The sequence below is a fragment of the Trichosurus vulpecula genome, chromosome X, assembly GCF_011100635.1.
Source record: "Trichosurus vulpecula isolate mTriVul1 chromosome X, mTriVul1.pri, whole genome shotgun sequence".
Lineage (NCBI taxonomy): Eukaryota > Metazoa > Chordata > Mammalia > Diprotodontia > Phalangeridae > Trichosurus > Trichosurus vulpecula.
In genome coordinates this window covers 49,305,093-49,321,508 of record NC_050582.1, presented here as the reverse complement: position 1 = coordinate 49,321,508, position 16,416 = coordinate 49,305,093, and the positions used below count along the sequence as shown (strand labels likewise).

General features: G+C 40.8%; 1 protein-coding gene across 5 annotated transcripts in view; it reads right to left on the bottom strand.

The window, feature by feature from the left end:
• Positions 1-16,416, bottom strand: part of TENM1 (teneurin transmembrane protein 1) — a 448,583-nt gene that overhangs the window by 1,503 nt on the left and 430,664 nt on the right. For all 5 annotated transcript variants that reach the window (XM_036739968.1, XM_036739972.1, XM_036739969.1 and 2 more), the window contains 4 exons: positions 8,640-8,936; positions 5,083-5,470; positions 1,912-3,132; positions 1,066-1,208 (listed from right to left, as the gene is read on the bottom strand). In XM_036739968.1, coding sequence (XP_036595863.1) covers positions 1,066-1,208; positions 1,912-3,132; positions 5,083-5,470; positions 8,640-8,936 — 2,049 coding nt within the window. The remainder of the gene's footprint in view (positions 1-1,065; positions 1,209-1,911; positions 3,133-5,082; positions 5,471-8,639; positions 8,937-16,416) is intronic.

The following is a 16,416-nucleotide window of genomic DNA, read 5'->3' as shown; positions in this document are numbered from 1 at the left end:
TGACTGAGGCAACATCTATTCAGTGAAAAGACCTCTTTAAGAAGTGAGTCAAGGGATGGCCTCTTTAATAAAAAAAAAATCAAACTGATAGGGAAGACCCCCAGGGTTGCTGGCCACAAGACAAACAGTTACTATTTACATTCACTCTGAGCCTGGGAGGCCCAAAGAATAACCATTAAGTGGTGCTTGGGCTGGGACTTATTGTTGTCCAATCCCTAAGATCTGCAGTGAATTGGGTTTAAGGCTTTGTCTTTGAGAAAGTAATCTAGCCAGTAAACCCCAAGTGAACTAATTAGGTAGCTTTTGGCCAACATTTACCTTCCTTTCGGCAGAGCATCCTCAGGTGAGGTGAGAGTAGAGATCTCTATTTGGAGTTGCAAAACATGTCTGTGTATGCACACACACGTGTACATATGCATATGTGCCTTAGAGTAATTGTGGAACTTACTAGCTGTGGGATTAGGGGCAAGTTACTTCTCTGAAGTGACAATCCTTTCAGATTATTTGAACCGCAATAAGATCCAAAGCCTGACTTAACCAAACTACTTTACTTTGCTCTAAAAAATGCCCTTTCCTGTGTGGGCAACTTCAAAGACCAGATAAAATTGACAAGGAGTATCTTTCCTGACAGGATGTTTGCAACCAGAATAGTGGGATCTCTCTTACCTTGGTATCTTAGGGACATATGCATATACAGGAGAAACACAGACATCTTGGGATCCTAGTTTCCAGCTGACACTACCTTGTCAATTGTCTTGTCAATTTGTAACATATATGGAGACCACAAGTCTGAGGGACACAAACATCCTGACTTATGATTGTTCTGAAATGTATTTAAAGCTCTTCATTCTTTTGTGAGACAGTTTAGAACTTAAGTTTTGCCTCCGTGCAGCATGTATCTGCTAGCTTTAAGGGAATAAACAATATGAATTTGTAATCGCCTGGCCTGTTTGCCTCTTTTAACCAAACTTTCAGGTCCACAGAAGTCAACTATGTCTTTGTTTATTCTTCAAAGGGAAGTTTTGGAGGCTATGTTTATTTTCTCAAATGATGATTTTCACAAACCTTTCCAGGATCCCACTCTTGAGTTTTTATTTGCAGCTGCAGAAGCTCGTAGGTTAACTCCACACTTTCTATTTCTGGTTTTGGAAATCCAGGCAGCACATTGTGTAACTGGAAACCAAACAGCTCCAACCAACTTCCAATATCTACAAGATATAAATTAAGGACAAACATAAGCAGCCCATACTCACTTGACAAACAAAACCAAAATCCTAATACCTCCAAACCTATCTGATGCCATGGAATCTTCTAGGAAAGCTAATCTTTTGATTTAAGAGAATTTTAAAAGCACTGGAGGGACTGTAGAAAACCCTGACCTTTCCAAATAGGATAGACCAGGGGGTAGGGAACCTGCAGTCTTGAGGCCTGCGGCCTTTTGATCCAGTCCAATTTTTACATAACAAATCCTTTTATTAAGGAGACTCTTTTGTGAAGGTTGGATTGAAAGGCTGCACTTGAAGGCCACATATGGCTTTGATGCTGCAGGTTCCCCACTTCTGGTATCAATTCACTGTCCAGAAACTTCTTAGAGAGAGACCACACTGACAGTGAAGTCTAATTGAAGTTAGGCAATGTAATCCTGTTTTTTTCCCCTCTGTTACTTCCCATAAGCTGTGAGGAATGAAAAAACAAACAGAAATAGCAGCTTAAAAGAAAAGAAACAGTGTAGTAAAATGCAAAAGCATCTGGTTTGTTGTTGACTTGCATGTTTTTTCTCGCCCTAGAAAACTAGGGAAGAGAGCAGATGTATGATAGCTTGTGGGTTCCCTGGCAGGAAGTAGTGGCAGTGAGAGTCTATGAGCAAATAAATGGCACCAAGTTCTTTGTAGTTTTACATTGCTCAGATACCTGTGGTGTATTTAGTAACATCTTGTATTCTGCCAACGGGATAGTTATTTTCAAATGAGTAGAGGTTGAATGGTTTAGGAAGAGTGTTCAGATGCTTCCATATATGATGATTAGGTGTTGTCCAACGTCCGGCAACAACGTCATAATCTCTTTGTCCCAGGTGGACTAATTTTGTAAGGGAATCGTAGAGTCCACCATGAAAACCAATGATTACTTGAAAGTCTGGATAAGTGTCTTGATAGATATCACCATAGGGTGTGTACAGTATCTCTTTTATCACCTGTCCTCGGCTACTGAACACAGCCAGTGGGGTTCCTGTATTGTCACATGCTACATAGTATTCCTCCCCACTGCTTAGCTCCATTGCAATGAGGTGGCCTTGAAGATCATAGTACAGTGAGGTAATTTCTGAGCTTGTGTGATTGTAGAGATGGGTAACTCTAATGGGATTGCCAAGATCTGCATAAAAGAACTGGAGGTGCTGTCCTAGGCTGGATTTACTGGCGACACGTCGCCCAAGCCCATCGTAGTAGTATTGCACAGTCCAGCCAGAAGCCTTATTGTAGGCTTTGTGTAGTAGGCCATTGGAATTATAGTCAAATACATCATTTCCTCTCTGTCGCAGAAAGCCATCTTCATCCATCTTATACTGAATTTCTCCTAGCCTAGTGATGCGGTCTCTGAGGTCATATCTGAGAGGTGTCAGGCGAGCACTATTCCCATGGCTTAAGAGGTTGATGTTCCCATTCAGGTCATAACTGTAACGCCACTGGGTTTTATCATTCACAGAGACAGTTTGAAGCTGACCGTCAGCATCATATTCATAAAAGTATCTTGTTATATTGGCTTCCACTCCTACTCTTATATCACATATTACCATGCGGCCCATATTATCATATTGAATGGTCATCCAATAGGCAATTGCCTTCAGGATTTCATACTGCACTTCAATCACTTGTCCATTGGCACTGAAGATCTTGGTGTGTTTCATGACTGTAGTGGTGATGACTTGGTTTAAATCATAATTGATTACACTGAATTTTCCAAACTGCTCTGTCCTCCCAGAAACGTCAACATAGCGGTACAGATCTATCGGCAGAGGAGTTTCATTTATTACAGCTTGCATGCTGGTGACCCGAAAGTTGTTATAACTATAGTCAAATCGTGCATTCACGAGGCCTTCTTCACTGAATCTGAAAATCTGACGGCCAATAAGAGGACCTGCATAGAAACCAAAGCACAATGACATCGATGACAAAGTGTTGCTGAAAGTGAAGACAGGTCTACTTTAGTTTGAAGCGAACTTGTGTTCTTCATTTTAATGCTTTCTGAAATATTTTGATATCTGGAAATACATATCCTGAAGAATATGACAGTACTTTCTCTAGCGTTCTCTGTAAAGTACTGAACAAGACCATTCTATAAAGATCTTATTCTACAATGTGGATATGATACCTACTTGGCTATCTGGGACAACAAAAAGCAGCTAAGTATATAACCAGGATCACTGGGGAAAAACAGATTTCTTTTATGATGAAATGTTGAGGGCCAGTTATATAGTACAAAACTCCTTGATTTGGCCATTTGGGAGCCACAGATTTTGTGGATTCACAGCTCACCCAAAAAAGGGCCGATATAGAATAATAAGCTTGGAACTGAGCTTATGCTTTTAACACTGACCTGCATTTTTTTGGAGTCATCTGGGTAGGTACAAATAGGGTTGTGTGTATAGTTTGACTAAGCAGTACTAAGCTGAATAAGTATAGAGGCTGGTACCTCTAGGAGTCTCAGTCTTTTTTTGCCAACATCAAAGACCCTTATTACCTCACACACATAGCCAGTGCAAATATTCTGTCTCTACGGTCTCCCTCATCCAACCCTATAATGCACAGCTATGATCATGTTGCTTCTGTGAAATTTTTTTGTGCTCCCAAAAAGCTTGGTTTACTACAAAGGACTATGGGGTAGACAATATATTATTCCAAATTGGAGGAACTAAGGAAGGTGGGAAAATTTTCTTTCTCATGTGAAACCTTACTTTCTTCAGAACAATGGAGGTGCCTGTGTTATTTGTTAGAATCAATTATTAGAAATAAATATTTTACTTCTTAGATCAGGGCTGTCCAACCTTGGGTTTTTACTGAAACAATAGATGATATATTTTGATTTGCCATTTTAGTGAGAGCTCTGCGGTAGCTCAGCTTCGTTTACTAAATCATTTTTTAAAATTTCTATGCTTGTAAGCGGGCTGCATAAATTGCACTGCAGGCAGCATGCAGCCTGAAGGCTGGCCGCATTTTGGACAGCCCTGTCTTAGATCATTCCAACAATCCATCCCCTTTCCATCTACAGGTGCTGAGCCTCTATGATTCTACCTTGTATAATAATCATTAATCTGGTTGAAGACCCTTGTTTGACTTTTTTTCCTTCCAAGAATGTAAAGATGTTTACGTTGTAAAAATATCATACAGTTGAATGAGAAGCAAGTCCTCTGCGTACTAAATGTGCTCTCCTTTATGGCCATAAGTAATAAAGCTGTGCCTTGATTAAGCTGAACATTGCCTGCTCTGAGTTAATTCTTCAATCCTTTTTTGCTTTAGAACCTTCCATGGCTCCTTATTACCTTCAAATTAAGTACTAACTCCTTAGAGTGGCATTCAAGGTCCTCCAGATATGGTTCCGGCCTACCGTTACAGCCACATAGCTAAAAAATATGGCTGAAGTCTAAGGCAGAACTAACTAAAATTGATTCCTTTTGTATTCTCTCTCTATTTCAACCTGATTACAACATATCCTATCTTTCTGCCTGTCTTCTCTAGACCTGAAGTGCCCTCCCTCTTATCTTTATCTATTGAAATGTAATCATTCCTTAAGATGTAGCTTAAATATCACCTCCTCTGTGATGTGGTAGGTGATTCATCCCTCCTCTAAACTCCCACAGCACCTTGTTTGCACTTCTCACAGACACTTCACTGTAGTTCAGAAAGAAATGTCTTGTATCTGTCTCCTCTACTAGACTGGAAGCATCTCTGGGTCAGGGACTTTTTTAAAAAAAATCTTGGTATCTCACACAAAGTCTTACACTTCATAGTGAGTATTCAGTAAATGTTTGAGTGAATACTGGCATAATTAAAAAAAACAACCCCAAACCTTGGAAGCTTCATAACAAACCTGTTTGTCTGTATCTGATCGTACAAATAAATCCATCATGCATCAGATGTATTGTCTTAATCACTCCCGAAGACTCTTCATATGTAAATGTGACTTGAGTGGTATCATAGAGAATCTCAGACAGTCTGGACTGTTTAGTATACTTGTAGAGAACTCGGCGCCCTGTCCCAAGGTAAAGTGTCTGCAGGAGTCTTCCGTCTTTGGTAAAGTCCTGGATAAAAGAAGTGCTACTGTCTGGAGGAGTGTAGATATTCCGATAATAACCCACTGAAAGCATGGTTTGTAAGCTGTGGCGCACCATGCTGGGCATGGTCACTGAAAGGAGGCAGTCCGACTGGTCATATTCAAAGATATAGCGTCGCTGGCTATGTAAAAGGAGCATCACAGACTGAAAAAAACAATTAACACAAAATAGAGTCTTTTGACATTTGAGTTACAGGCATGGTTTTTAGAAAATCATGTTCATACAAATCAACCTATTCCTTAAATTCCACCTAATAGAACAATTGGTGATCTCATGAAGTACATAAAATCAAATTGTTGCAAATTGAGTTCTATTCTTAGTACACTAGGGAACTTGTTTCTTCTCACGTGGATAACTATCTCCAAGTGGATCTGTGTTACAAGTAGAGATTTTTGTTTAACTTTATTTCTTCAAGTTGGACCCATCTGTGCCAAAGAAAGCTGTGCTGAAAGGGCCCTTACATCCAGAGAGATGACTGATAATCCACAAACAAAACACCAACCCAGACGAGCAGCTAGGTTCAAATCCTCCTTCTGACATTACCGTTGTGACTTTGGCACTTAAACCTCCAAGCCTCAGTTTCCTCAGCTGAAAATGAAGGAGTTGGACTAAATAATAGCGTGTCTCTGAGGCTCATTCATGTTCTAGATCTAGAAACCTAGTTAAAAAAATAAATCAAGTATATACATATACATAAAGACATGAAGTCTGTGGCAGGGAAGGCTCACCCTTTGGGTTCAGCTGTTGAGAAAGCCCTCATTCGATATTAGCTGATAGCTTTTTGATGTGGGAGGTGAAAGTGCTCTGCCTCCTACTGCACCTCCCTCACCCCCAATCAAGTCATAGAATCTGGAACAACTCAAGGTCAACAGGCAATATCCTGAACTTAAGGCAAAGCTGGTTTAATGGGTAAAGTTCATGAAGGTGGTTTCTTAATAAAAACAGCCTTATGTTGCTTTCCTACCTGGAAAGCCTGCTTTACCCTTCTGCCCCCATTCATATCCTGTCCATCTTGAGAAGCTCAAGTCAAACACTAAAGGGAGAGTTGACTGACCGCCCCCTCCCCCCCCCCCCCCCCCCCCCGAGGCAGCAGAGAGCTGCTAAGTCACGAGATCTGGTGTTCACACCCCTCTTGGCCCACTTGGATTTTTGTACAGATCGCTGAATAAGCATAGTAACATTTCTGTAGTGCTTTATGGGTTGTGAAGCACATGTTATCTCACTTGGTTGCACCAAGGACCCTGTGAGGTAGGTGCCATGACCCCCTTTTGCAGATGAAGAGAGCGATGTGCCCAGGATCGCCACACCACAAAGTGTCTGAGGCAGCATTTGACCTCAGGTCTTCCTGAGCACATTCTCTCTACTCCACTACTGAGCTGCCTCTGATGTAAGGGATCTTTCCCCTCTGCTCAGCACCCCTGGCCATGTTCTGGCCATCCTACTTATTTGGCCTTTACTCCTTATCATTGCCGTGTTTCCTCCTCTAGCTTCTTAACTTGTGGGGAGCAGGAACCCCCATGGTGCTGCAGGTACTCCCTAAGTGTGTTCATTACCATGGCTTCTTTTACTTTTCGGATGCAACTTGGACACTAAAGCCTAAAAGTCAGTGGAGAAAATGAGCAATTTGCCACTGAGCTCAAGTTCTCCTGCCTGTGTGAAAGAAAGTCTGAAAGGAGGAAAGGCCACACTTGACATTATGTACAATGTGCATTAGGAAGGGAGTTGGGGGGGTGGCTAAGGCTTTTATGGTAAGTGGATGCCCTTTTAGAGGAAGAGGAAGGCAATGCCAGGGCTTTACTCTGACAAAAAGGTATCCACCTTGGGTTTTCCCTGTTTTCCTGTCAATCTGCCATTATGAACAAATGGCATGTCACCATATGGCCTGCACACATACATATCTGTTGCCAATCTGCTTGGGCCAGATCCAGGGCTCTCTCTTTTACAGTCTTTCTACTTGCCTTGCCACCCACTTATACCACATAGCTATTGTCCTCTCCATCTCAGACTTCCATCTCCAGTTTCCCTATAGTAAGCCACTGTTCTCTTGCGGTCCAGATGCCACTCTATGTCTAATAATCCCCACTTTGTTTTTGAAGCTTCTTGCCAGTGACAAGACCAAAGTAAACACTGTTTCTCAGCTATCATCTTCCCCTTTTTCACTTTGGGCCACCACCACAGAAGGGCTTTGCCAAGACTCCTTGGGCCAGAGAGCTTGTAGCAAAACAGCTATAGTGCTGCCCCAAGGATGTCAAAAGGCCTTTTATTACTCCAATGACTGAGTGGGAGAACCATGCCTGTTCTAAGTCTTCTGAAAGACTTGAATGAAATGCCAAAATATTTTCCTTTTTCAAACAAAAAGGTTTGGTTTTCTATGTGGTTGAACAGGAAACTAAAGAGGACAGGTATTAGAAATGTGCCAAGTTGAAGCATAGAAAATGACCACAAGATGGCAATATTGCCCAGAACAGAGGGTTCAGCCAATCAATGCATTCTGTCTGGCTCTGTGTTCTTTAGGTCTTTGAGGTCAAAAGGGGCAATTTGGTCCAAATTTATCCACCTAGAATGTCTAATTAAATAATTATATAAATGGCACTAAAAGTAAAATGCAGATTTTTTCCAAAGTAATTTCCAATGAATGATTTTGGGAATAGGTATATTTAGAGATGTTTGTCAAATCCAAATGTAAGTGTGCTTGCTATGTGCAGACATCACTGTCCTGGGTCCTGAGGACAGCTTCTTTGACATCATGGAAGTTAACATTGTGCAGCTCCTATTGGAAGCCCTAAAAAGGCTTCAAAATACCTGTGGTTACCTTCAGGAAAATTTGCATAAATCAAGATGGAAAAAGAAATGACTTAGGACGGGGAATATTCATAAACTACATCCATAAATCATTATCCATATCATAAGAGAATTCACACAACCACAGATTGTTACTCAAATCGTTGTGCAGGAAAATACTAACAAAGTACATTATTCCTATTGTGACAGTCTCCTGGCTAGAACAGTCTTACATTTTTCCAGTGATATTACCTTTCTGTGAACTTTCATATAATAAAAAGAGCATGAACAAATATGTTAAAAGGAAGAGAAAGCAAAGCTATTAATCCAGTTTGAATTTAAAACAATATATGGCAGGGAATGGTCTTTTAAGAAAATTTTGAGCTGAAAAAAAGCATACCTATTCAATTAAAACACTTGCTTTGCTGTATTACAGAAAATGTTAGTCAGAAAGCAAGCTTGCCATGGAGGTAATTACTCTCAATCTCATTTAGATTCTTATGGTCACAGATTTTAGCACATGCACACTTACCTTCTCTAAGTAAGTATAGCTCCATATTTTCCCATCAGCCCAGGTTCGTGAAATGATCTTTCCACCCTGGTCATATTCCATTTTCTCAGTCCATGTCCCTCTTTGAATGTAAGTTACTAGTCCTGAGTGTGAGTAGGTGATGTTCACTTCATTATATCTGCTGATGGGAGACCACAAAACTGGGCGACCAGTCTGGTCGTAAAGAATTCGGAGGGTGAATTTCCGATGGTCATCGTAGATTTTTCCTGTGCGGGTTATGTGATCAAAATCTATGGAGAGCAGGTTTCTGTTATGGGCCTAAAAAAGAACACACATATGAAACATTTCAAAAACGGCGCTGGATCAAGCCTCTTCGGTGGGTGGGGGAGAGGCAGAGAGCGTGAGTGGTGTTCTGATTCTTCTCTGGCCAGCTTTAACCTTCTCCAGCTCTACTCCCAGTCTCTCCTTGAGGATGGCAAATGTCTCTCTGTGTGTGGAGGGAGCATTGGGGAGAGGAAGGATGATTGTGGAAATGGAAACAGAGGTAATTATTATATGGCTGTATAAATATAATATGAGGTCTTTTTCCCCATTCAAGTTCTGAATATGTTGTCATAGCTTTCAATCATTTATGGTTGTGTTTTATGTGAGCTAGATGCAGTAGAATTCCTATACTACCAGTCAGATCCTTGCCCCTCTCTCTAGAAGTTCCAGTCCTTAATGACATCACTTGAACATGACATTAAATCCTACACAGAATATTCTGGATTCCATGCTTGCTACCACCAACCCCCCTATAAGCACAATCCTGTAGCCCCTCCTAAATCTTAACCATTGTCCCAGGGAGAATATGACTTAGAAAGTCTAATAGTTGATGCAGTTAGCGGAACATGAACCAAAAAAATATGAGCAAAACAGACTTGTGCTGTCCTTCCCACTAGCAACTTAACTGACTTACAGATGACTGAGAAAGTTGAGTCAAAGGATTACCAGGTACTACTCAGTGCTTCCAAGAGAAGCCATCAAAAATGAAGTCCAAGTAGCTCTGCTAAGGAAATATTATCCAAGCCAGTTGTTTGACATAAAATAGGTAAAGCAACTGGCAGAGCTCAATTTTTCCAATATTTCAATTGGTTGTGTTGGTGTTGGGTAGACCTAACTAATTTTCAATGTCGACAAAATTGGTTTAAAAATGAAAAGCTCAGCAGATAATCTAGTATCATGTAAATTAAAAATTCAAAGAGTAGTATAGGAGTGATATTATATGATATTAGGGCTGAAAGGTATCTTTAAGATAATTGAGTCCAATCTCCCTCCCTCACCCCTTTTTTTAAACAGAGGGGAAGGGTTGGATTAGAACCCATGTTGCTGAACTTCCTTTCATTTGACCACATTTTTCACTATTTCTTCCAATTTTAGTTACACTTGCTTGTTTACACAACCAAATGTAGCCTTAAAGAATAATTAAAAATAATTTCATATTGAAAAGCCCTTAATGGAACTAGCATAAGTATTTTTTGTGTATGATACTTCTGGAAAATGGATGACAGGAAACCAAACCAGTAGTCCCAGGAAGATAGAACCTAAGTCAAAATTTAAATAAAACACAGTCAAATAATAAAATTCTCAGAATGTCAAAAGGATTTTAAAAAGCAGGAAAGAAGGGGGCCTAACATTACCCAATTATCATTAACAATCCTCAAAATTATTTAGTGTTGGAAAAAAAACATGGAAAGGTTGAGATCATTGAGTCAAATTCCATATAAATCTTAGTCAAATACAATACTGTAGGGTCTGATAAATCCAAGAAAATGAAACACTGAGGGAAAATTCCTCTCTGGAAAAAGATGCATTTCCTCTTTTGGGAAAACTAGAAAGCAGTTTGGTAAGATAGCATCATACACTACGAAAAACTCCAAATGAATACACTACTGAAATATGAAAGGTCACAACATGAAAAATTAGGGGAGAAGGAAGGGAAATACCTTCATAGCTAGAACCTGGGGGAGAATTCTTAACCAAGGATAGAGTTGATTATAAAAAATAATATGATACAATTCTATTACATGAAATTCAAAAGAGCTTTTACAAAAAAAGCAACGTAAGTAGAAAATGAAGAGAAACAGGTGAATGGGAAAAACTTTGCATCAAATACCTGATAAAAAGTGACAGTCAAGATACACAGGGAGTTCACACAAACAGAGCCATTCTCCAGTATACATGTGGTCAAAAGATATGACTGGTTCTCAAAATTAGAACACATGAAAAATTGCTTTGAATCACTAATAGAAGAAATACAAAATAACGCAACTCTGAGATTTCACTTCACACCCATCAAATTAGCAATGCTGATAAAAGATGGAAATTAATCAATGCTGAAGAGGATCTGTGGGAAGATAGCTATGCTAATAGATCACTGGTGGAATTGTGAATTGGTACAACTTTTTCTGGAAAACAATTTAGAACCATACAAGAAAAATAATGAAACTGATCATAGCTTTTGACCCAGACATCTCAGTACTGGAAAGTCAATGAAAAAAGGAAATTTGCACATATTCAAAAATACTCCTAGGTTGGTTATTCTTTGTTCCTAGTTTTACTTAAGACAAGGCTCAGAACAAAGTCTTGGGGTGCAACCATAGTTAGGAGGTGTGATGTGTAGATAAATGATGAGCTGGTGCATGAGACTGACGAGAACTAAGAGACAGCAGTGTTGGGAAAATTCAGAAAAGAATATCCAGGAAGAAAAGGTGGTCAACAGTAACAAATGCTACACAGAGAGAAAAGGATGAAGACTGAGAGAAGACCATCAGATTTAGCAGTTAAGAGATCTTTGGTAACTTTGGAGAGAGAGCAATTTTAGTTGAAGGCAGGAGTCAGATTACAAGGGGTTGAAAAGTAGGAGAGGATGTGGAGGCCTTCTCTATCTTCCCCTCTATCTTCTCCTCTCCTAAATCTCTCTCTCCCCCTCTATCTTCTCTCTTCCATCTCCTCTATCTCCTCCTCTCCTCCAACTCCATCTTCCCCTCTATCTTCTCCTCTCCTACTCTCCTTCATCTTCCCCTCTTCTCTATCTCCCCCATCTTCTTCTCCCTTCTCTCTCCTCCCCTATCTTCTCCTCTCCTCTATCTCCTCTATCTCCTCCCCTAAATCTTCCATCTCCATATTCCCCTCCATCTCCTCCTCTATCTTCCCCTCTCCTCCATCTCCTCTTCTCCATCTTCCCCTCCATCTCCTCTTCTTTCTTCCCCTCTCCTCTATCTCCCCTTCTAACTTCTCATCTACTATATCTCCTCCTTTCCTTCTCTTTCTTCCCCTCTATTTTCTCCTCTCCTCTATCTCCATCTCCACCTCTATCTTCTCATCTCCTCCTCTCCTCCATCTTCCCCTCTACCTTTCCTGTTCTCCTATATCTTCTCCTCCATCTTCTCTCCTCCTCTAAATCTTCCATCTCCATCTTCCCTCTATCTTTTCCTCTCCTCCATCTCCTCGATCTCCTCCTCTATCATATCCTTTCCTTCATCTCCATCTTCCCCTCTATCTTCTCCTGTCCTCCTATATCTTCTCCTCCCTTCTATCTCCTCCTCCATCTTCTCCTCTCCTCTATCTCCTCCTCCATCTCTTCCATCTCCATCTTCCCCTATATCTTCTCCACCTCCTACTCTATCTCCTACTCTCCTCCATCTCCTCCTCTATCTTCTCCTCTCCGCCATCACCATCTTCCCCTCTCCTCCATCTCCTCTTCTCCTCTATCACCTTGTCTATCTTCCCCTATATCTGCCCTTCTCCTCCTCTTTCTTACCTTCTCCTCTATCTCCCCCTCTATCTTCTCCTCTCCTCTATCTCCTCCTCTCTCTTCTCCTTTTTTCCTCCCCTCCTCTATCTCCTTATCCATCTTCCCCTCTCCTTATCTTCTGCTCTCCTCCCATCTTTTACTCTCCTCTATCTCTTCCTCTATCTTCTCCTCTCCTCTTTCTCCCCCTCTATCTTCTCCATCTCTTCCATCTCCATCTTCCTCTCTATCTTCTCTGTCTCCTACTCTATCTTCTCCTCTTCTCCATCTTCCCCTCTCCTCTATAGCCTCCTCTATATCCCCCACAATCTTCTCCTCTCCTCCTCTACCTTCTCCTCTCCTCTATCTCCTCTTTCTCTTCCATCTCCATCTTCCCCTCTATCTTCCCCTCTCCGCCTCTTTCTTCCCCTATTCTATCTCCTCTATCTTCTCCTCTACATCCTCCATCTCCATCTTCCCCTCTATCTTCTTCTCTCCTATGTCTCCTCCTCTATCTTCTCCTCTCCTCCATCTTCCCCTCTCCTCTATCTCCTCCTCTATATCCACCATAATCTTCTCCTCTCCTCCTCTACCTCCCCCTCCCCTCTATCTCCTCCTCTATCATCTCCTCTCTTCCAACTTCCCCTCTATCTTCTCCTCCATTTCCTCCTCTCCTCTATCTCCCCCTCTATCTTCTATCTTTGGTAACTTTGGAGAGAGAGAGCAGTTTTAGTTGAAGGTATGAGCGAGATTACAAAGGGTTGAAAAGTAAGAGAAGAGGATGTGGAAGCCATGAGTTTAAACAGTTTCTTCTGGGAGTTTGGCAGAGATGGGAGCAGAGATATAGAATGATAGTTTATACAGAATTTTATCCAGTCTAGTGATATCGTATCTGAGAGGAAACTGGTCAGTGCTATTCCCACCTCTTAAGATGTAACTTAAAGGTCTGTGGTGGGGTTTTAAGAGTTGGGGAGACTTGGACATATTTGTAAGCAGAGGGGAAGGAATCAAAGAGGGAAAAGCTGAAGATCTATTGGAGAAGAGATGGAAAGGCATGGGATCAAGGGTGCATTTCTGGTATAGATGAAAGCAACCCTAAAATGCAGCCAAACACTCAGATTACTGGCTATGATCAATCGTGATCCCAGAGAAGAGGTGGAATACTAGAGTACAGAATGATGCATACTGTCACTACTTGTCATTTTGGGGATTGGATTTTACTTAAGTCTTTCTTTGTTACAACAAACTAGGATTCAATTTGCAATGAGTATCATGGGAAAAATGATTCTGAGGTACAAAAAGGCATAAAAGTTCTTTGATGTTGTTTGGCAACCTTGGACACATTGATTTCAACCACTTTGCTCTCAGTTTCTTTTCCTGTGAAATGGAGCTAATGAAATAACTGCTTTCCTTTCCTTCCCCCTCCCTCTGGCCCCTGGGAAGGAATTTAACACAAATCTGATAAGGACAGTACTTGTTAATGAGAGCACAACATCACAGCTTGTAAATGATCAGTAGCCAATCTTTCTGTGTGATGTTGTGGTCTGTGAATGTGTACTGCATTGCCTTGTGATCAAGACTCGCTATGTGGGGTTTAGAAGCCTAGCAGAAAATAAGCATTCTTTCTGCTAGTTTTTCTGTGGTTTTATACTGTTCACTTATAATAATTGTAACAGTTAAAGTTATGTTATAACGACAGTTAAAGAGCCTACGGAACAACTGATTTTATGTTCGACTAAATCAGTGACTTTATTTGTCTGATGGATTGTGTTTATATTTCTTAATAAAGCCATTACAGCTGCACAAATAGGGATCAGAGCTGAGACGCCACTGGGAGGTTGGCCCAGGCCAGTGCCATGGTTACAATGCTATGGTCAGATCTCTGGATAATGCACACTGCTTTTGATGTTCCTCTTCAAATACTGGTTTCAAACGCAGAGCTTTGGAAATAAATGTCACATCAAGCTATGCGCTAAAAGGAGATGGAGAATAAATGCGACATATTTACCTATATTTCCATTAAAAGCTATGTGTGGGAAAGCCAGGAAAGGAAGAAAGCTTTCCATATGCATTCTCTATGTGGTGCTTCCTTAACTCCAAATACCTGCTTGGAATTCCAAGTATTTACTTCCCAGATGGGGTTAAAGGTATATACCTCGCAGAACTTAACCTGATTAACTTATTGCGGGACAAGAGCCTAGAGGGACTGGACTTGGAGCTTTGCTTTGATGGTGGTTGGGAGAATGCAGCACTATGTTTAAACCTTGGTTTGACATTGCCCTTGAGGGGCCTTGGCAACAGCTGTTGATATTTTGGGACACCAAAAGAAGGGGTGGAGTGGCTCTGAAGACAAAATCTCCTCTATTTTGCAATTTTGCTAAAGGATAGCCTGGCTTGAAACCAAATAATACCCCCTCTCGTATTTGATTTAAATTTGGAAATGAGAATTTCCAGCATTCTATTTGTCAGAAGTGTGATTTACATATAATGAAGTCACATTTGAAATTATGTTGAGTAACCCGTATGCTGTGACTCATTTTGAATGAATTCTCAAGAGCCCTTCTACCCTGTGCTGCTGTCCACTCAGTTTTTCTGAGTTACAGAAGAGTGGGCAGGCCAGCTGCCCTGGTTACTTACAGACTTGATGGCAAGGTCTGGAAATGAAATAGCATAGCTCTTTCACTGAACTAACCTGGAAAACAGCATGAAGCTTAGGAGAGAGAAAATCTGGAATTTGCACACCTCAGGGTGGGGAGAAAAAGGGCTGCTGCCATCACTTTCCTGGCTGGTGACCAGGCCAAACTATGTTATTATATTCAGCCTATGGCCTATTTCTTTGCTTTTCCATTGGAGACAGTTGGACTGTTTCTCTTTCCCAAGTCCATGTCACTATTCCTAAGGTGAAATTTAAAAATGAAAAGAACACACACAACCATTGTCAGTTGTATTAAAAGCTGTGATTCTGGAGGATGCTTAACCCATTCCCCTACATTAGGGAGAAAATCCCAACTGCAGTAACTGGAGATCACTTTTTGCTTTGTTGTGCATGTAAATACAATTTTGCACTGATTTTATGGTTTGAATTTATTTGATTTTTATTTGATTTATTTGATGCTTTAAAAGAAGAGGGTGGCTGCAGTCCTATGGTTTTGCTTTGGGATCCTGTGGGATGACACTCTGCACACTTACATTCTCACCCATGGACACAGCAAATGGTAATTTGGATCTAGCTCCTGGAACAGTTTGCTTTTAGTTAATGGCTAATCTTCAATTGTTACAGAACTCAGATTTCTCTCTGCTAAAGAGAGATGTATTTAGGGAGTCAATGCAGTAGGTGAAAAGTTAAATTAAATGGATGCAAAAATACCTTGAGGAGGAGATGATTCAACTAGATTTTGGGCCAGGGTGAAACGGATTTGAAAACAAATGACATATTTGGGTGTTAGTTGGCTTAATAGAGCCAGTGAAGGATGCCTCCAAAATAGCCAATCCTGGATTTGCTCAGACCAAGTGGTACATGATCATGTTTTCTGTTTGTTTGTTTTCTGGGGGGGAGTGGGTAGGGATGGGGCTGATTTTTGGTGTAGGAAATCATTTCTTCTTGGCTTCGGATTGAAAACCTTAGATTAAGAAGGAAGCACTCCCAAAGCTTTAACTCCTCAAAGAAGGCAGTGTCATGTCACCTGGAGGGATAAGAGTGAGTTTCTAAAAGTTTGGATATTGGGCCACTGGAGAGAGCAAATATCTGAATTTTTTTACTCTTTATCTGGATACTTGGGTGACATAGAAACAGCCACAGACCCATTCTCTTTTACCCTCCAAAAGAAATTTTTAAAAACCACGTATATATTTTCTCAAAGTCGACTAAGGGAGTTCACACCTTCCACTATTTTTTTCCTTTACTAAAGGTTAAGAAGCATGATATAGTGGACGTTAATTATTTCAAAGGCACAAAACTATACAGTGTGGGGCAGCGTAGGAATCAGAACATCTGTATTCTAGACCTGGTCTTGCGACACTTAGTAA